General features: G+C 36.9%; 2 protein-coding genes across 28 annotated transcripts; both read left to right on the top strand.

Annotated features, from left to right (window-relative positions):
* Nucleotides 1-327: 327 nt before the first annotated feature.
* On the top strand, nt 328-12661 carry LOC111797999 (uncharacterized). Of its 26 annotated transcripts, none has more exons than XM_087125186.1 (8): nt 328-3566; nt 4936-5153; nt 5853-6083; nt 6279-6460; nt 7347-7464; nt 7946-8156; nt 12057-12264; nt 12483-12661. In XM_087125186.1, exon 1 carries the CDS (start codon nt 513-515, stop codon nt 3333-3335), a length of 2823 nt encoding a protein of 940 aa, XP_086981312.1. In that variant the 5' UTR covers nt 328-512; the 3' UTR covers nt 3336-3566; nt 4936-5153; nt 5853-6083; nt 6279-6460; nt 7347-7464; nt 7946-8156; nt 12057-12264; nt 12483-12661. The 26 variants fall into 26 exon arrangements, with proteins under 26 accessions (XP_086981312.1, XP_086981324.1, XP_086981322.1 ...); XM_087125198.1 differs by lacking the exon at nt 12483-12661 and having other exon boundaries at nt 4936-4993; nt 5073-5153; nt 12057-12424; XM_087125196.1 differs by lacking the exon at nt 12483-12661 and having other exon boundaries at nt 4936-4993; nt 5068-5153; nt 12057-12424.
* A 706-nt stretch (nt 12662-13367) lies between these two features.
* On the top strand, nt 13368-16156 carry LOC111797998 (putative serine/threonine-protein kinase PBL21). Of its 2 annotated transcripts, none has more exons than XM_087125183.1 (5): nt 13368-14160; nt 14232-14421; nt 14909-15300; nt 15453-15833; nt 15933-16156. In XM_087125183.1, exons 1-4 carry the CDS (start codon nt 13924-13926, stop codon nt 15777-15779), a joined length of 1146 nt encoding a protein of 381 aa, XP_086981309.1. In that variant the 5' UTR covers nt 13368-13923; the 3' UTR covers nt 15780-15833; nt 15933-16156. The 2 variants fall into 2 exon arrangements, with proteins under 2 accessions (XP_086981309.1, XP_023536699.2); XM_023680931.2 differs by having other exon boundaries at nt 13373-14160; nt 15489-15833.
* The last annotated feature ends 5615 nt before the right edge of the window (nt 16157-21771 follow it).

The raw sequence follows: 21771 nt of genomic DNA, 5'->3' as shown, positions 1-21771 counted from the left end.
GGTGTAGTCAATGGACAACAAGTGAATATGCCCCCAAAACCTAAGGGTTCCTCCGCAAGGTTCGTCCACGGAGGGTGAGTTAGGGCCTAAGATCAGGTCAAAAGGCGTAATCGATGGACAACAAGTGAATATTCTTGTACTACCCCTGTTGGTCTCGAGTTTTTTTTGTTTGCATTTATAAAAAAAAAAAAAATTTAATTTGCATTTTTTCTATCCATTATTTTAAATTGAAGACAAATTACTTTTATTATTTACTATTATTATTATTATTATTATTTTTGTGAAATAAAGGGAAGGGTTTTTGTAACCTTAAACGTTTTAAGAAAAGATTCCGATGTCAATTTGGTACTTATACCAAAATCCGCCTTCTTTTCATTCACTTCCTGGACCGGCGAGAAGGGTAAATCCCCGCCGCGTAGAAACTAGATCATCAAGAAACGCCATTACAATACTGCAATCCGCTGATTTTTTGAGATTGTTGAATCTGAGCTGCAAGGGTCATTGATTGCTTGATGAATCTTTTTCCATCATCGCCGAACTCTTCATTTATGTATGGAGTCTTCACCGCTATTCGATGCCCTACGATGATTAGAAATTCTTCCGGCATTATCAACTCAGGTCAGCTTCTTATCGTTCTCGGATTCAGGCTCAGATTCACATTTACACTCGCGTTTAAGTTCTTCACCTCAACTACTGCTTCTCTTCCTCAAAGCCTTCCTGTAGAACATGATGTACCGGCGCAGCTTTTTTCCATTCTTTCTCGCCCCGATTGGCAAAAGCATCCTTCTCTGAAAATTTTGATCCCTTCTATTGCGCCATCCCATGTATCTTCCCTTTTTGCCCTCAATCTCGATCCCAAAACTGCTCTTGCGTTTTTTAATTGGATCGAACAGAAGCATGGATTCAAACACAATGTTCAATCCTATGTTTCTATTTTAAATATCCTTGTTCCCAATGGGTACCTCCGCATTGCTGAAAAACTGCGAATTTTAATGATTAAGTCCACGAATTCCGCAGAGAATGCGCTGTTCGTGTTGGAAATGCTGCGGAGCATGAACCGCCGGGGGGATGATTTAAGATTTAAGCTTACTCTTAAGAGCTATAACATGCTCTTGATGTTGTTGTCGAGGTTTCTCATGATTGATGAAATGAAAAATGTGTATTTGGAGATGTTGGATGACATGGTTTCGCCGAATATGTACACGCTCAATACCATGGTTAATGGATATTGTAAGTTGGGTAATGTAGTTGAAGCAGAGTTGTACGTCAGTAAGATAGTGCAAGCCGGTTTAAGTTTGGATACATTTACTTATACGTCTTTGATATTAGGATATTGTAGGAATAAAAATGTAGATGGTGCAAATAAAATTTTTCTGTCAATGCCAAGTAAAGGTTGCCGCAGAAATGAGGTTTCTTATACTAATTTGATTCATGGGTTTTGTGAAGCCGGGAGGATTGATGAAGCTCTGAAATTGCTCTCACAAATGCATGAGGATAATTGTTGGCCGACTGTTCGTACATATACAGTTATCATATGTGCATTGTGTCAAATGGGCAGGAAATCAGAAGCATTTAATGTGTTCAAGGAGATGACTGAGAAGGGATGTGAGCCAAATGTACATACCTATACAGTCCTTATTCGTAGTTTATGCGAGGACAATAAGTTTGATGATGCCAAGAAATTGCTAGATGGGATGCTTGAGAAAGGATTGGTTCCAAGTGTGGTCACTTACAATGCCTTTATTGATGGCTATTGCAAGAAAGGAATGAGCACGAGTGCCTTGGAAATTTTGAGCCTGATGGAATCGAATAATTGTAGTCCAAATACTCGCACTTATAATGAATTGATATTGGGATTTTGCAGGGCAAAGAATGTCCACAAGGCCATGTTACTTCTTCATAAAATGCTTGAGCTGAAGCTTCAACCAGATGTAGTTACCTACAACCTATTAATCCATGGACAGTGCAAAGAAGGGCATCTGGGTAGTGCTTATAAGCTGCTCAGTTTGATGAATGAAAATGGTTTGGTTCCTGATGAATGGACTTACAGTGTCTTCATAGCTGTACTCTGCAAAAGGGGGCGGGTTGAAGATGCTCGTTTTCTCTTTGACTCCCTAAAGGAGAAAGGCATAAAGGCAAATGAAGTAATCTATAGTGCATTGATTGATGGCTATTGCAAGGTCGGAAAAGTCAGTGACGGTCATTCATTGCTTGATAAAATGCTTAGTGATGGATGCGTTCCAAATTCAATTACTTATAATTCCTTGATAGATGGACATTGCAAAGAGAAAAATTTTCAAGAAGCTCTTTTACTTGTGGAAATAATGATAAAGAGGGACATTAAGCCTACTGCTGATACTTACACCATTCTTATAAAAAATTTATTAAAAGATGGTGAGTTTGACCGTGCCCATCAGATGTTTGATCAAATGCTTTCCGCAGGTTCTCATCCTGATGTAGTTATCTATACTGTATTTATTCATGCATATTGTAGCCTGGGTAGATTACAAGACGCGGAGTTATTTCTTCATAAAATGAATGAAAAAGGAATATTGCCAGACACTCTGCTTTATTCTTTATTGATTGATGCATATGGATGGTCTGGATCAATTGACATTGCTTTTGACATTTTGAAGCGTATGCATGATATCGGTTGTGAGCCGTCTTTCTACACATATTCTTATTTAATTAAACATCTGTTAAGTGCAAAGCTGATAGAAGTAAATAGCAGTACAGAGTTGGGTGACTTGTCATCAGGGGTGGTTTCCAATGATTTTGCCAACTTATGGAGGAGAGTAGATTATGAATTTGCTTTGGAGTTGTTTGAGGAAATGGTCAAGCAAGGCTGTGCACCTAATGCTAATACTTACGGCAAGTTTATTTCAGGGCTTTGCAAGGTGGGATGCTTGGAAGTAGGCCGCAGGTTGTTTGATCATATGAAAGAAAAAGGACTATCACCTAATGAAGACATTTATAACTCTCTTCTTGGTTGTTCGTGTCAATTAGGATTGTATGAAAAAGCAATAAGGTGGTTAGATATCATGGTAGAGCATGGATGTTTACCACATTTAGATTCTTGCAAGCTGCTGCTCTGTGGCTTGTTTGACGAAGGAAATAACGAGAAAGCAAAAACAGTGTTTCATAGTTTGCTTCAGTGTGGGTATAATTATGATGAAATTGCTTGGAAATTACTTATTGATGGCTTACTTCAGAAGGGCCTTGTTGATAAATGCTCTGAACTATTTGGCGTCATGGAGAGACAAGGTTGCCAAATTCATCCCAAGACATATAGTATGTTGATTGAGGGATTTGATGGTATTCAGGATATAGATTAATCATTTACAGGTTCAAGGAGGACAACACTATTTTTATCATTCAGTGGTGTAAACTGATGAATTGCAAATTCCTTACCCACTTGCCCTCTGGATACTTTATCACCTTTGCAAGTAAATTCTCTGGTGAGTGATGGTGATGTTGCTCAGTGAAGGGTGCGCGTGTTGATTTCTTGGGTACAATATTATGGGCAGTAGCGCCTTAATGAGTAAAACTTCAGCAACAATGGGAAGGCAAGCTCTTTTACTCTTTTCATTTTATATATTCTTTTATACGTTTAAATTCATAAGATTGTTCTTATTTTAAGCTTTCTTCTCTCGGTAACTACCTGACAAATTTTATTAATTGGAGATCCTTTCTTGGCTTAGAGGTGGTTTCCACCTTCCTTTTGTACATTTCAATTAATAAATGTTTCCAAGGAAATTTATTATACCGAGTTATAATTCTCATTTATTTGTTAATTTAGATAGAGCTCAGCTGTCATCTTTCCCTTAAAAAATCTGCCATGAAGGCAAGCATTTTGGAAAAATATGATATTTGACATAACATTAAGATAATAACTCCTTTCATTCTTCTTTCTCTTGATGTATATATTATTTTTGTCTATAAAGTAGGCAAGCATTTTGGAAAAATATGATATTTGACATAACATTAAGATAATAACTCCTTTCATTCTTCTTTCTCTTGATGTATATATTATTTTTGTCTATAAAGTATATAAATTGGTTAATTTTTCTTTCATATATCAAATTCCTTGACATCTTGACACTTTTCAAGAACTGATTGTCACTTTCACATTTTCTTTGATAAGATTAGTCTTACCTCAAGCTTACTTGACATTTATGGTTTAAAAAGTATTGAAGCTAATGTGGACAGTCGTCATAAATTTGAACTGGAAGTGACTCACATACCTATGATACATGCAAAATTATAGATCTTTGGGCTGTTTTATTTTTCTGAGGAGATCTTTTTGTTTTGATATGCTTTGCTTTGTTAATTTGATGTCTATAAGCGAGCTTAAGATTATTGAAGTTTATTTATTTTGTAAGGATTAGAGAAGTTCATTTTTGGATAAGTTACAAGTCTAGTCGTGAATTTTCAGGTTCGTGTCTATTTCATCTTACTTTAAGTATCGAAATGGATCAAGAACTTTCAATCTTGTGTCTAATAGGTTCCTAAACTTTAAAAATGTCTAATACTTGCTTGAACTTTCAATTTTAATTGTGCTTAATAGGTCCAGACATCTTTGAATTTTTTAAAATTTCCTGATCTATTAGATATATAATTGAATTTTATGTCTAGTGGGACCTAAACTTTCAATTTATGTTGAGTAGGCCCATGAATTTTTTGAAGACGTTAAATAGTTCAAAGACCTATTAGATAAAAGTTGAACATTTTGGGACCAATTAGAGAGAAAATTGGAACTTGATGGACCTATTAGACACTTTTTAAAATTCAAGGACTAAATATACACAAATCTGAAAGTTTAGAACTAAATTTATAATTTAACCTTGCCCCTTTTTTTTTTTTTTTTTTTTTTTTTGAGTTTAGCTGAGAATTAATAACACTATTTTGACTAAGCTAAATCTTCGTTCTGTGCAGTTTTGAGCAATTATGCATCAATTACACAAATGTAAAGCTGCCATGACTTTTCAACCAGGTATCCTCACTTCTTTCTCTCGTTCAATGTCAACTTTGCATGTCATAATGATATCTAGCAGCTCTTCGAGACAGAGCAGGAAGAATATTAAAAGAGTAAATTGATTGAAGCTAGCATACTATTTGCTGATAATCAAGCTCTCCCGGATCTCTTTAAGAAGGTTCATCTCTCATCCTTAGAACTTCGCTCCTTGAGTTATGAGCTCCCGCTCAGTCTTATGCAGTTGATTTATCTTCATTTTAAAAGCTTACAGAAAATCTATTCACTTTATTTTTGTCATAAATATTATACATAAATGATGCATCTATCACTATAAGGTTCAGCCTAACCTATTTGTAGGAGATTTCACTTTTCCTAGGAAGTAAAGGAGTTATTGGACATGGTCTCAACCCGTTCAAGAATGCAGAAATTCGGCTATGGACAATTCTCATTATGGCTTTCGTTTGGAATCTATAGGAAGAAAGAAATCAAAGAGTATTCACGGAGAAGACACAAACTTATATTAGGCTATTTGAAAATGTTGTTTACCACACCAAAAATTGGTGTAAATTGTCTAATAGCTTGCTATAGTCATACATTCCTCATCCTAAATTAGGAAGGTCATTTGTAAGTATCATGGATAACACATCCCTCTTGTAAATTTCAAACATCAACGAAATTCTCTTATAAAAAATAAATATTTTTTTTTCTCATTCAGAGAGGTGAAGTGATAATACCAAAGTAATTGGCTGGATAAAATTGATCTGAAATGTTTTTTTTTCTTAGTGAATGCTATAATATATTAATAAGGGGTTGATCTGAAATGGGATCTCCTATTGAAAGGAAAATTATGATAGGCCCTTGACAATTTTATTGATAGGAAACAGTCCAACATAGCTTTTTCATGCTATGGAAGTAAAGAGCAGGGTAAGCTTCCCTGGTCAAGTAAAGGGTGGTGCACTCTTGGACAATTCTACTTGAAATTGAAGTATGCTAGTGAAAAGCATGCTGGAACTGACGAAAGACCTGTTGTGCAATGCGGAAAATTTTCAATGAATGTGGATGTTGCATTGGAAGTGCCGAGAAGACCCTGTCAATGTTGGATAGAATGGTAACTTTCGTTCAATCCAAAAGTAATTATTGTGGTTTGTCTCCTTTTAGGCGGTTGTTTTTTAAGTTTTTTCATTGGTTTGTGCTTTCAAGCCCGTATGAACTGTTCTGGTTCCTTCATCTTTTATGAATGAAAGCTTGGATTTCCATTTTTTCAAAAAAGATCAATAGTAACTATTTTGGTGGTGTTGTACAGAGATTGAACTTCTGAGTTCGATGGGCAGTTATGATAAAAAGATTGTGGTAAACTTGGTGATTTCTGCAAACACCTACTTCTAACTGGACAGGTGGTTGTCTCTCGCATACCAAACGCATTCTGTCCAAAGTGCTTACCACATGGCCACCAGATATATGCTGTCTTCTGAGTTCTCATACTACGTGAGTACTTATACCTGCTACCACAGTGAAAACCAAACAAGTTTTTGTTTCAGGAGCATTATAAGATGTACACTGGGCGTAGCTATGGTTGTAGCAGAAGAGAACAAACTTGTAGTAGTAAATGAAGGGACTGATGAAAAGAGAGATTTTAAGATTCCAGTGCTTGATATTAAAAATATGTATCAGATTCATTTAGTTTTCATTGAATTACTGTAAACATTAAACAGCATTACCGACCCGTAATTAATCTTCTTGTTCTTGTGCTCTAGAAATGAATGAGCTTGACCCTCCTGTAATGAATAAGAGAATATTGTTGTTCTTGTCTTGCTTTCTCTTCGGTTACTTATAGGAGAGGACTTTACCTTTCCGTAATGAAACTAATCTTGTTCTTCTCTTGTCAGGTTAAGTAAGGTTACTTAGATAGAGGATTGAAGGAAGGTCTCATGAGTTTACCGTGAAAGAAGGGACAGGAATCGGAGAAAGAACCAAACACCTATTTACTTACATACGAAAGGTTCAATTGCTCTAGAGTGAAAGAAGTACAATGCAGGGGAAGGGGTTCTCTTTGATAAAGGTTACGGAGTGAAATCAGGGACAAGTGATTGATTGAGTGAAGGAGAAAGACTAGAATGAATCGAGAGGCTTTACAGACAGTCGAGTAAATTAATTAGCTAGCTCGAGCACTCGGATACTTTCATGCATGAGTCCATATATAAAGTATCTTCTTCCCTATCCGTAACTCAAAATCAAATGAGATTCCCTAATTCAAGACTCAATCAGTAGACGCAGGAAGGGCCCTGGGACTATTCTAGAAATAAAATGGCATGCTATTCATTTCTAAGAATCATTTATATTTTGAACATTTGACATAAAAAAATTGTTTCAGGCTGATAGGCAAAGAGCTAATGAGAGAGAAAGGACATGCTGAAATGGAGAATTCAAGGATGGGGAAGTTACAAGGAACTGAAAGGAGAATGCAACTTCAGGACTATTCTATAAGACAGGTAGCAACATGTGACTAATCACCGCTTTAGCATTTTTCAATGGAAATGATACTCAAATGTTTGAACACTTCAAAGCATGTATGAAATATACATCTTTTCTGAAAAAATAAAGTTCTGTTTCCAATTTGACAGACCACCAAACATAGATTAGGATACATATTTGTGTTTCAAATTTCTACAAACGGCATTTTATGATTTACTTGTAGGAGCCTGTTGGTAATTTATAATTATATGTAGTTTCATTCTGCTGGGATAAAGGTGTTCAAAGTTTGGCATCCATTAGGCTGAACCAGTTACTAGTTAACAAAACTTTTGATAGCAAAAAAAGTAGAACATTGTTAATGGGCATAATGATCATATATGTGGATGTAATGATTCAAACAGATTTGATACTTAAGCATGAACGTGATGCATTTGCTAGGACTTTTATTCTTTCCATGAACTAAGTCGCACCTGAATTGCTGTTGGAATGAGGCTGCAGGTAGCTGGATAATTCCTTTCTGTTGGAATCTTACGGATTTGGAAACGGAGTGATTTTTCTACCACACGTTACCTCTTGAAGTTGGACCTCCGCTTCGTAAGGAGTTTTTGTGCAGGTCATTCTTTCATAATAAGCTGACACTGACTGCCCATAGATACTGTTCTGAAAGAGGAGATTATTGATGCCATTCGAGAACGAATACAATCTTGAGGTAAACTTTTGCATTTGAATCTTTGTTCTTGATGGAGTTCAAAATGAGAAATGAATATCTCAATATTATTAGTGTAGGACTAATCTTGGAGGGTTCCTGATTCAAATCTTTAATGAATAATACCTCTTAAAACCTAGGGACCCCTATTTAAAGGGCTACGAACCATCCTATAAGTCACTGGCAACAGTAACTAAGTCAAATGACAGCAGCAAAACTAAAAGTTTTAAAGATTACTGCCTTACTTACGGACGAACTGTAAATACTCTGGCTTCTGAAGACAGTGAAAGGCTTAAGACTAAATCCAGAAGATTAAAGCCATGGTAAAGCCACAGTAAAAGAGAAAATCAACTAAAAAATACAGTACATTGAAGAATACACTACATCAGTTCACTCTACCTAAAGATAACTCATTCTCGAGTTAACTCAGAAGACAAGTGAAAACCAACTGGGGGCATGGTAAGCTGTGAGGTATGAAAAATTGGAAGTAGGGGAAATTTTGAAGTGTGGTAGAAGATGAACTTTGAAGGCATTAGGACCATAGCGTTCATCAATAGGAAAAGGCCCAATTTCTCTTTGGATGGAGCTTGCCATGAACGCCCGAAGGCATCCTAGTCTTAATGTAAATGGACAATCCTGAGATCCCCAATGGCAAAGGATTGAGGGCGGCAGTGCTTAGTGTCACATTTTTACTTAGGCTGTGACTCTCAAGTTGCGACAAGTAAAGTGGCGACTCTCAAGTGGCGCCCACTCAGCTTCATTAGGACCTAGACAAGTGCCATAATGCAACCGAGAAGGACGATGCATCATCTAACACACCACATAGAGTGGACATTGAAGAAAAGACGAGACATAAGCAAGATAAGGGCCACGAGTGTCAAAGATGGGTTTGTTGAAGGGCCGGGTAGGCCCCGGCCCTTAACCTCGAAAGTCGGGGCTTCGAAGGGAATATGGTCATGTAGTTTTGGAGTCAAGTTCGTCCATATGAAATATGAATGCTCGCCAAATTTGGTGTCAATCAAACACCAAACAAGATGCTCCACGACACCGTATGACCGTTTGCCAAAATGATTTCTAATTGAGGAGGATTGAAAATGCCTCAAAATGTACCTTAGGGGGAGGCATGGTGTCGGCTTTCTATCACCCCTAGGCCCTGTGGCATAAGCGAGCTACCTTGTGGCACATATATGTGTTAAAATGAGAGTGAGCGTTGCGAGACGAGTGTCTCGGGTGACTTCTTTTGAAATGGGTCTTTCAAGAACAGTATCGGGCGACATGGGTGTGCCGCTATTGTGTCCTATCCCATGTGTCGGAGGTTGGACTATGCACCCGCTATTCGATACGGAGTCTGTAAAGGACATGACATGGGCACGGGAGGGTCAATGCCTCGATTGAACCCAGATGGATGGATGTTCGGGATGTCCCAATATTACGAACAACATGTGGACCCGTTCTCGATGACATGACCATGTGAGCTACGATGGCCAACAACACTCCATGACTTGGGATGACGTCAATACATATGGGCCGTGTTAATTGGGAACCAAGATGACATGATGAGATGCGATGTTGCACATGAGAGATCTTGGCCCCAAGTAGAGTTTAGGTCGAGTCGAGTGACTTGTCCTAGTGTAGAGACAAGTTGGTTGTGTCGCAGACGATTGAACATGCACGCGTAGGCGACATGTGTGGCCGAACAAGTTTGGGTTTCGCACAAGTGATCTTCGGTTGGCGAAGACAAATCTCGTTTAAGGTCCGACGAAGCCATAAAGGTTAGCTAAAAATGAATATGGGGTTTGGGTTCCTCTTTAGCTGGTTGTGAGCATATCAAGATCATGGTGCTATGTGGTTGAAAAAGTACAATCGTGACAACTAGCAGCCAAAAGCTTGTCTGAGGCATTTGCAACCTCCAACAATAGTTTGTAACATCCTAATTTGTGGCCAAAAATCTCTTCCGAACACGAGCTCAATAGTTTTATATCTCCTCCTTAAATGCCCTGGCAAACCCCCAAAATGTAAGTCTTTTATCAATTGCTCATGAAAGGATGTGTGTGGTATGCAGAAGACATTGCTCTTAAACAAATATCCATCAACAATGTGGAAGTCATTAGGGTTTAACATGGTGGCAACATTTACTCCAAATATCATAAAAATCAACATCAAACTCATCATTGATGGTAACTCTTCAAAAGCAATAATCTCCCTCCTTTGTACAGTAATCAGAGAATCCTTCCTACCAAAGGACATCGGCTTCTTTATTAGTATTTCCATCTTTATGTTTAGTACGAAAGTCAGATTCGTTAATAAAAGTGATCCTCTAGCATACTGTTAATGGAAAAGCAATTATACTAAAATCTTTGATGAACTTTCGATAAATAAAAGCCAAACCCCAAAAAAAAATTGCACATTTTTTAGTAAGGACCAATCTTTAATAGCTTTAGTTTTGGTAGGATCTACTGTTGCGCTGTTGCTAGCAATAATGAACCCCAAAAATTTAATTTCCGTTTGTAAGAAGAATACTCTTTAAGGCTGATATAAAGCTGGTTCTTTTCCAAGGTGGCTTATGGTGTTCTAAGGTATCCTAGATGTTCATCCTTGGATTTACTGCATAAAAATTAAACCTTGAAGTTAAGAGGTGAGTTTATAGCAATCTTATAAAGATTTTTAATTTTTCTAAGAAAAATCTAACGAATAATACAAATTAAAGGGAATTGAGTGATGGATCAAGGTATCAAATTCGTAGCAACAATCCTCTATCCAGAGTCCTTAGATCCACAGAGTCCCAAGAGAGGGAAGGAACTGTAGACCAAGAGCACTTCAATCTGTCCCTTCAGAACCGTATGCATTGTACATAGTGAGTGTTTAAGGACGGACGCACGACGATGGAAAGTGGGTTCAATCGGAGTTTTTGCAGTCACACTCCACAAGGAAAAGTTCCCAGGAATAAGTGGTGGTTGGAGAAGACACGTCGACCATTATCGGAGGATGTTGGAGGACAAATTGGAAATACAGGAAAATCAGGCAAGGAAGACCAACCCGTGGGTTGGTTGAACCGGGATCCAGAAAGTCCTCAATGTTGAGCCACCGGAGCCGAATCTCTCCGCTACCCAAATCCATTCACAGACCTCTCTGCATGCGTGTTTAAAACAGGACGCAGATGGCTCAGCCCATGCATGCTGCTACCCATACTGCACACGCCTACCCCTTAATTGACCTGTCTACCCATACCGTTAACCCGACTGCGCCCGCACCCCTCTTATTTCAACTCGGCTTAGCCCCTTCAGATGGCTTCTAAATAGCTCATTTGGTTTGGGTTAGACTATTTGGAATCATTTCCTACCTTCTTTACCCTCCAGAAGTGTTTTTGACATTATTGGAAGCATTAGAGGTCAGCATGACCCTGTTTGCTCAATTTAAATTATTTTGAGCTGAAAATTGGAATTATTTGATACCTTTAGGTAAGTTAAGCTTGTAATATATTCTAATCGGATGTCGTGGGTCCACATGTTGAATCGGACATTGAGGAACAAATTTAGGTCAGTTCTAGGAATATTTAGTGACTTTGGTTAGGCTAATCAAGTAAATGGCTTCACTGCTAGTTTGGTTGAATGAGTTGCTTGAAGTATGAACGACGCTTGCGTTATGACCCTTGCACATGTTGTATTTGTGATTGTTTAGTGTCAATAATTATATTATTGTTGTGTTGTGAATATGTTGTGCTATGAAACTTGATATGTTATGTTAGGCTATAATTATGAGATATGTCATATTATGGAATATCATGTTGACACGTTATGTCATTTAAAATTGGGCTATGTTATACTTTGTTTACACTACATTATGAGACGACATAAAATGATTATGTTATGTATGAAATTAATGAAAATATATCTTGTATCACAGATACCTCTCATGATTTTGAACTATAGGGATCTCACACCTATCGAATGTTCACGTGCATCAGGATACTTCTCCACTCTGATTACTTCGGATGCGTATACTACGATGTTATGATATGGTATTATGTACACCTTGATACTATGTTGGTTCCCTTCCTTCCATGGTATACCGGCCGCGTGAGTGCATGCTAGTTGAATGGCCAAGTCCAAGGGTACATATACGAACTTGTTTGGTAATTCATGTGCATGTATTTTGTCCATGTGTAGAGAAGTACTACACATTCAATTCTGCCCAGATTAGAAGTTGAGACTAAGACCATGTATAAAATTTTGAAACAATAAGAGTCTCAAACATGATTACATATGATTCCATTTCTGGACTCCTTCTATTTTAAAATACTCAAGTCTCGTACTACTATTATTTTTTCAGGTAAATGTCAAGTGTCTTTGTACGAATGACGATGTCGCGGTGACGACCATGAGATTGAAGCTAGAGTAGATATATTCTTGTTGTTTGTAACCCTTAAGTTAGATTATGACATTATTTTATTTATTTTCGATTAGGAAGAATCTTTGACTGCCGTTCCTAATTTAAACCAAATTTATGATTGACTTCTTTTTTTGTGGGAAATTATATATAAAAAAAAAGTTAGGCTAATGGATGGAGTCAAGATCAAGGAAACATCATTACAAGAAGAAAGGTGTTTTAATTTCCCTTTAATTATTAGTTAATTAAATCCTCAATCCCCTTTTCTTTTAATTTTTATTTATAGTTAAAAAAAAATATAAAAAGAATAAGACAAATTATTTCAAATTCAATAAAGGAAGCAAATAGAAATGATTTTGTGATATTCGGGTAGATGAAATCAAGACCATGTCCGAATGAGATAGGATGACTAAAAAAGACCTAAAAATTACTACATATATCAATAAGATTCACCTGCTTTATTATGAGTAATTATATATTAGTTCACCTCTCACGAATTTTCTTTGTTAAAACATACTTATTTTGATTGATTAACATAAGTAGTATAACTATGTCGGATGTATAAGAATGTCAAGATTATCATATTCAAAATCTTGATCTAAATCCTAAAAATACGTTTTCACAATTTATAAATTCATATATACAAATATTAAAATTATTATGTGGGTCAATTTTATGGATTTATATAGATATTTAATAAACTAAAATAAAAAATAATAATAATAAATAAATAAAGTGTTACTAAAAGTTCAATAAAATTGTAAGAATAAAAGAATAAAAAAGAAAATTCGGTGACACACAGAGCGTCACTGAATGATGACGGCGCTGACTTTCATAAACGGTTTCCTCCGCCTCCGCCTCCGCCTCCAGAAATGGAAACGCCCTAGTGGCATGTCTGGTAAATAACGGTATTTACAAGGGCAATTATGTAAAAGAACAATAACCGGCGGACAGAATTAGGAATCAGAACGGCGGCTGCCTGGCACAACCTGTCCACCGCCACCCAATACATTCCTTTTCCTTCCATTTTCTTCTTTCCTCTTTTCCCATTAGAACAAAACCAAGATGGCTTCGGTTCAGGAGCCACTCCCCTCTAACTGTGGCGCTAAACCGCTAATTTCTCTTTCTATTCTTAGGGTTTTAGCTTTGCTGTTTGTTCATTGTAATCATTCCTCTGTATCTCTACCAGTTCGTTGCCATTTGAGTTTTCTCCTCTTAATCTCTCCGATTCGGAGGGGTAGGAGGAGAAAACGATGCGTCTCTTACAAAAAAATTGTCAGTTTCGCGGCGATTAATGGCTAGGGCTTTTCTGTTTGATTCATAAATGGCTTTTTCGGTAGCGATTCTTCATGATTGATGGGTTTTTCATTAGGGTTTGACCGATATGAGTTGCTTTTGTTGTATTAGTTCTCACACTAAAGATGGGAACAGAGTCGAAATTGATAATGGTGTTGAATTTGAATCCCTGCGTTTTGGTGAGGGCTGTTCAAAGTGGAGCGGTGGTGTTCGTAGTTTCAAGTTCCGTGAACTCGCCGCAGCCACAAGAGGGTTCAAGGAAGTGGATTTGCTTGGCGAGGGTGGGTTTGGACGCGTCTACAAAGGGCGTTTGGAAACAGGGCAGGTAAAGTTGCATAGCTATGTCAATTATTGGGGGAAAATTCATTGAGTTGTACCATTTGTTCTTCTTTGCAGATTGTTGCAGTTAAACAGCTTAATCGTGATGGGCGTCAAGGGTTTCAGGAATTCCTTGTGGAAGTTCTTATGTTGAGTTTGCTACACCATCCCAATCTTGTTACCTTGATTGGTTACTGTAGTGATGGAGATGAGAGGCTTTTGGTTTATGAGTTCATGCCTATGGGAAGCTTGGATGATCATCTTTTTGGTAAGTGTTCTTCTTTTTTCAGTCTTCCATATTCGTTTTAAATTTGTTGAATTATAGTTCATATCAACACATTTTAACAATTAAAAGCTATTTTTGTGAGATCGAGAGGAACGAGTGCCAGCGAGGACGCTGGACCCTGAAGGGGTGGATTGTGAGATCCCACATTGGTTGGAGAGGGGAACGAAACATTCTTTGTAAGGGTGTGGAAATCTCTCCCTAGTAGACGCCTTTTCAAAACCTTGAGGGGGAAGCTCGAAAAGGGAAGCCTAAAGAGGACAATATCTGCTAGCAGTGAACTTAGGCTGTTATAAGGGAACTTAGGCTGTTATAAGGGTGTGGAAACCTCTCCCTAATAGACGTGTTTTAAAAGCCTTGAGGGAAAGTTCGAAAGGGAAAGTCCAAAGAGGACAATACCTGTTAGCGGTGGGCTTGGGCTGTTATAGATCTGATCCTTGATGATGAATCTTCTTTATCTTCTTTATTTCAGATTTGGGTAGTGACAAAGAGCCACTGAGTTGGAATACAAGGATCAAGATTGCAATCGGTGCTGCTCGAGGCCTCGAATATCTCCACTGTGAAGCAAATCCCCCTGTCATATACCGTGACTTGAAATCAGCTAATATCTTATTGGACAATTACTTTAATCCGAAGCTTTCCGATTTCGGTCTAGCTAAACTAGGACCGGTTGGTGACAATACTCACGTTTCAACTCGAGTCATGGGAACACATGGCTATTGTGCTCCAGAGTACGCCATGAGTGGCAAGTTAACCCTCAAATCCGATATTTACAGCTTCGGCGTGGTTCTACTCGAGCTTATTACAGGTCGTAAGGCAATCGATACTACAAGGAGAACAGGGGAGCAGAGCCTAGTTTCTTGGGTTAGTAATCTAATAACTTTGTTTGCTCAAAGCCAATTCAACTTGCTGATTTCGTATTTGAGCTTGTGTAGGACTTTTAGCCTCGTGGCATTCTCTATCCGATACAGTCGTATATTCGAGAGTCGAGAGTATAACTGCTGACGTTTTCTTAGGATAATTTGTGTCATTATCTTCTATACAATCTGCAGTCTCATCCTTTCCTGAAGGACCGAAGAAAGTTCGGGCAATTAGTCGATCCCCTATTGGAAGGACGTTTCCCTCTTCGTTGTTTGCAACAAGCAGTTGCAGTTACTGCACTGTGTCTTCAGGAACAACCATCATTTCGCCCTCATATTGGCGAAATTATTGTAGCACTCGAATACTTGGCCTCCCGAACTTATTTACAAGAACTACACATTGGTAGGACTCGACATTCCTCGCTACAACCATCACTTCCACAACAGAATGGATACACCAATGCCGAGCTATCGAATCCGTGAGACGGCTAAACATCTGTTTGGAGATTGCTGTATACAAGTCGCCGAACAAGCCATGTAAGGAGTCTAACATATCGAGTTTCTTTTAAAGCATTTCATCATACTTTTATAAGCACACGACTCTCTTATGTAACTGATGTGATATTTGATTCAAAGGAGGAGATGCTTACACCTACGTCAGCCGAAAGCAGCTTGTTTAAAGACAGATATCAATTCATTTCAGCTTGTGGACTGCGAAGCTACTTGGGATGTTCCAAGGTACGTATCAGGTGCGTAATACTCGTAAATGGTTGTATGCTGTTCGTAAGAGGATCCCTGAATTTTTTTTTTAAATACAATATTCTTTTATATAGAATGCAAAATACGAGTTACGATATGAATAGTACAAACGTTTCTGTCGTTTCGCAACGTAGGAGTTCGAATAAGAATTAGGAAAGCTCCCAAAAGTTTCGTTACTTAGCTGGCTAGATTACGTGCATTGAATGATGATGTTGGGTCTTAAGTTTGTTTGTTTATAGCTGCAAAAATGGATTTGTCAGCTCAAATAGTCACAATACACTGACCTGTAGATCTAAGAAACTTCATAAAATATGGCAACCAACCACCAACTTTTGAGCCATTGATATTGCCTATTCTAGGAAAACCACCCATCGGAGCCATCGTTAACCATTCATCATTAGCCGTAAAGCGTATTTTCAAGTGTCTCGTCAATGCCTATTCTAGCAAAACCACCCATCAGAGCCATCGTTAACCATTCATCATTAGCCGTAAGGCGTATTCTCAAGTGTCTTGTCAATGCCTATTCTAGCAAAAACCACCCATCAGAGCCATCGTTAACCTTTCATCATTAACCGTAAGGCGTATTCTCAAGTGTCTCGTTTAGGACTACCCTTAAAAGGGTCTCGTTTGAAAGGGAAGAAAGTATGAAAGAAAGGACTTTTGGTGGAGGTAGTTTGTGAAAATGTAAAGGAGAGAAAGGTAGGGAATGAATAATGTTGGGATGGGTTGACTGTTGACGGTTGACTGTTGACTGGGCAACTCAACCCACTTTTAACGGGTCATTGATGAATAGAACGTGGACTTGTACGTCGCCTCATTAATTACTTAATTAATTAATTAAGTTATCTCTTCATTGAAAGCAACTCTCCTTAAGATTGGATCAGCCCTTTTTGTCTTGGCTTTGTTTTTTTTTCTTCGCGTGCTCTTTAGGATGGTAACCGTTAGATGAACACGACTCTTCACAATTGTATGATGTTTACTTTGAGCATAATCTTGCATGACTCTACTTTGGGCTTTCCCAAAAAACTTATACCAATGAAGATAGTATTCCTTAATTATAAACCCATGATCATTCCCTAAATTAGCCGGGGTGGGACTTTCATTCAACAGTAACAACCCTATTTTTTTTTTAACGGTAACAAAGTTGTTATTATATGTGTGACATGATGGTTAAGTGCAAAAGCATTCATTTAAAGTATTTTATAAGTGATGTTATTAATTTAAACGTTTGTAGTAGAATCTTAAAAACAAAATCAATAAAGCGGAAAAAAAATAAATGATAAAAGAATGCCTTGATCTAACCTAAGAGCTACTAAATAGACATAAATGTAACTACTCTAACACGGGTTCCGTGGCCTTCTTCGTGACGTCTTCAATTATATGAGGGTGCCTTTTCTTTACCTTAACAATAAGAGTTTTAAGAAATATGCAGTAACTAACCCTAATGTTGAAATTGAAAAATGCAAACACATGTAATATGGTGGGACTTATCATTTTTAAAACATCATTGCGTTGCTTTGGACAACTTTTCAATCATGGTAGGGTTAGATGTGTAGTATATTTCTACACATGGCTCACACATGCGCACATGGACCCACCATGTGAGCTCACATACCTCTTGGTCCTGGCTTGTCGAGCTAGCAATTGTTAACGGATTGTCAGACACCACAGAGGGAAAGGACCTGCATAACATCATGGCAAGTATAAACGTCGTAAGTCGTAAGGTACATGTCTGTATTATTATAACGGAGAAATATTCCTATGCATAAAATACACAAATGCATGAGATCCCATAGCTTAAAACCATAGCATATGAAGCAAGTCAAATCTCTACTCATCTATATCAGAGTGAATCTATGAGTTATGCATATATAATTCCTCTCAAGTCTTTCATACATAACATAGCTTACATGACATGGACTATGGAGGTTTACGCATCGTAAATTGTCGTCATCATACCATATTACTATAGCAGGCAACATAGTCCAACATGACATAGCATGATCTAACAGAGTACAACATAACCTAACATGATATGACATAACACAACATATCATCATGACATAACACGACATAACATAGTACAACATAACATGACATGATATAATATAGTATAACATAGCATAGCATGTAACATAGCATAACATCATACTTATGACACGTCCAGGGGCCATAGGACACACGTCATCATACATAATACAATTCATCTAATCAAACTAATAGTAGAGACGATTGCTTGGTTAACCTGAGTCGGAGTCACCAAATAGTCCTAAAGTTGGTTCGAAAATGCTCCTCAAGTCCAAACCCACCTATGTAAACCCACGTTCTCGAGTTAGGGCATGATTTATAATTTAATTCATCCAACAATGCTAACTAATTCAATTTTCTTAACGAAAAAGTAATTTAAACTGACCAAAATAAATGAGGTCATACTGACCATGGTTGCTCAAAAAAAACGTTAGAAATAGCTCTAGAATGGTACAAAATGTAAGGAATAAGCCTCAAAACTTGGAATAACTCAAATCCGAGCTAAATACATCGCCTAAGTCGATTTGGAGCCGCTAGAGTGTGCCAAGCTGAAGATTGTGGGGACACGGCTCAGAAACATGATTGACTTGGGTTTACGGGTCGACTACGGGGCAGGAGCGCGCATGAGTTTTTGAGCCAGGTCAGGTTGCAGGTTAATTCAGGTGGTGCACAAGTCGTTGGGTGTCTATGAGCTTGAACCGCATGCGGACTAAGGCCAACAAAGTGGGTTGACTGTTACTAGGTCCCGTTATGGATCATGGTTTCTTTGGCTACTTATTACCAACCAACATCAATGAGTCCACTCGAATCGTATCTAGATTCGACTTAACCTACAAACTGCTTCTTCTTGATCTGTCTTTGCCATCAGTTAGTCTACTCCAAATCTGTCCGTTGGAGGGAATGCGAGACGTGGGTGGTTTTGTAGGGGCGTGAGTGGTTATCTCATCGCGAGATATTATTATTATTTTTATTTTTCGAAAACTAAGTATTGTCACAAGTTTAATCTCTTGTCCCTTCATATAAGTGGACTTCCCTTTTTCCTTTTCATGCTTTACTCCACAGTATGCAATCATTTTTCTGTGGGCAATGTTGTATATATATATATATATATATATACTCGAAAATATAAATATAAATATCTGATATGTTAGATAGGATTTGTAGATGAAAATGTCGTAAGATTATGTGTTATACCAATAGTACTCGTAAGTTACATATTATTTTAATATAATTTAAATTTGAGTATCTTGAAATCAGGTATCTCACGTTCACGAGAACAAACAAAATAATAAAACAAATGACACCGGATGTGTTGGGTTGAGCTGAATTATATTGATTTTTTAATTTTACTCGTCAGAAATTTTTTATTAGTTGGGTTGGTAACCCAAGCAATTGAAATAGAGTTTACAGTTCAACTCAACCCTCTATTTTCAGGTTAGATTTGGTTGTTGAGGTGTTATGTTTTTTTTCTTTTTTTTAACATTATTTAAAAGATACTAATTTTTACAATACATATTACATTAATAACTAAAATATCATAAAATATTTTAATATTGGTCAGAAACTTTACATATTCTTAATTTTTTAAAAAGTGAAATAAGGTTGAGTTGGATTGTAACCCTATTTTTGGATAGTCAGGTTGAGTTGACAAAAAAAATGTCAACCTACATATAACGTTTAGGTTCTGAACCAGGGAGATATCAACTAAGCCCTAGAATCTAAGAATAGTGTTCGAGATGCGAACTATGAGTTGGAAACCATCGCTAGAGTCACGCCTCAAGGACCTACTAGCTATAGGTCTATGATGATAATGACGACAATGACGAAAGGGACTAGCAAAACATCTAAACAAAAACCCTAAGAACAAACCATAAAAATTGACAGCTCAGATCAGACTAGTTGAGCTTAGGCGAAATAAGTAAACTTAGCCGGGGAAAAGCCTAGAAGGGTAAATAAATAAAATTAATTATCGAACACTATAAATATTTTAATCGTTAATCATGCACGAAAAGTTAATATATAAATATTGATATTTGAAATTGACCATTTGCCCATATATATATATATATATATATATAATTAATGTAAAGTTGACTTAACCTTTTCATAATTAATGTCGAGCTATTGGATTTGTATCAGATTTTATTCACTTTATTTTTTTTTAATTCAAATGACTCTATGTTTATACATAGCATCATATAATTGTTAAATTAATTAATGTAAATCAATTATTATACACAAATATGAAATTTTAAATATTTATTAAAATATTAAAAACTTCATCATCAAACCGTCAAACTGTTGCTATCGGAGAACAAAGCTATTTTTTGAATTTTTTTACGAAAGCTATGACTTAAAATAATCAAATTTGAACATTTTTTTCACAATGATGTCGAAAAATATTGACAGTAACTTCGAAAAGTAGCCAGTGGTATACTGATGGAAAATGACCCAAAAATAGGTCGAGATTAACTAGTTTTTGGGGTTTTTTTTATGAGAGATATGACTCAAAAGTAGTAATTAGATCATATGTTTTGATTTGATTACTGAAGATATGACTCAGAATCATCATATGTTCTGAAGACAAAACTCGAGCACTCCTATCACTTCATTAAAACTCGTCTATACACGTACGATATATAATTAAAATAACTTGTCTATACACGTACGGTATATAATTAAAATTACGCAACTACAACTTAATAGTATAGATAGTAGTAATCTTCAATCTTTTCAAGCATTTCGTATACCTCTACTCTTAGATATCATAACCGAAGATGATTGTTTCAAGTATCAGTTTCAAACCCATTAAAATTTTAAACTTGAATATGTGATACGTCAATAAATGAATAGTATATGAATGAACCGACACCATGTCAAAATTGAATGACTTCGGAGAAATTTACCATAAAATTGAATAGAATGTGAAAAACACTACACTTGACTAAGTAAAAGCAATTAAAGGGAGGAAGTTGAGGGCATCTAAGGAACTACTTTATTGAAATAAATGGCAAAGGCTTTGGTGGGGACAACTTCCCCTTTTCCAATTCCTCTAATCAATTGTCGTTTTGTTTCATTGCTTCTTCCTACTTATGTACTCGTGATTTTTTTTTTTTTTTTTTGTTCATACCTAGCTAATGCTGGAGACTAGTATCTTAAACGTCTTTGTTTGAAAATGTATTTTCGAGGATAATGTTAGGTGGTAGAGGTGTGCTAACATTGCGCCATTTTCTACGAGTCAGATGTTCAAATATAGGGTCAAACTCTAACATGGTATGCAAAAATGACTAAACATGAACATGAGAAAGTTTATGTCTCAATAGGCCCAGATGGATCAATGTTTAAGAGATCTCGAACATAAAGTTGGCTTATGAGCCAACTCTCAAACGTGCTCAAGCAAATTGTGAGGGTTGATGGTATCTTGAGGCTCAAGAGGACATTATGAAGTATTGATGGGACTCGAGAGTTCTTAGTTAGCACATTATTTGATTTTTCTGTCTTGATAAGTCTTAAAAAAAAATGCTAAGATCATCGGATAAGTACTAGTTGAGTGTTTTAAGGTCGCTTTGACCCAATTAAAGTCGCCTTGACTAAATTTTCTTTAGAAAAAATAAATATGGAAAATAATTGCCAAGTCAATCAATTTATTTTGGTGCAGTTGAAAGTTACATCTCCACATTTATTGTAG

Source organism: Cucurbita pepo, chromosome 7 (assembly GCF_057944985.1).
Source record: "Cucurbita pepo subsp. pepo isolate OVF chromosome 7, ASM5794498v1, whole genome shotgun sequence".
Taxonomy (NCBI): domain Eukaryota; kingdom Viridiplantae; phylum Streptophyta; class Magnoliopsida; order Cucurbitales; family Cucurbitaceae; genus Cucurbita; species Cucurbita pepo.
The sequence above is the reverse complement of the archived record's forward strand: the minus strand, read 5'-3'. Positions and strand labels throughout refer to the sequence as shown.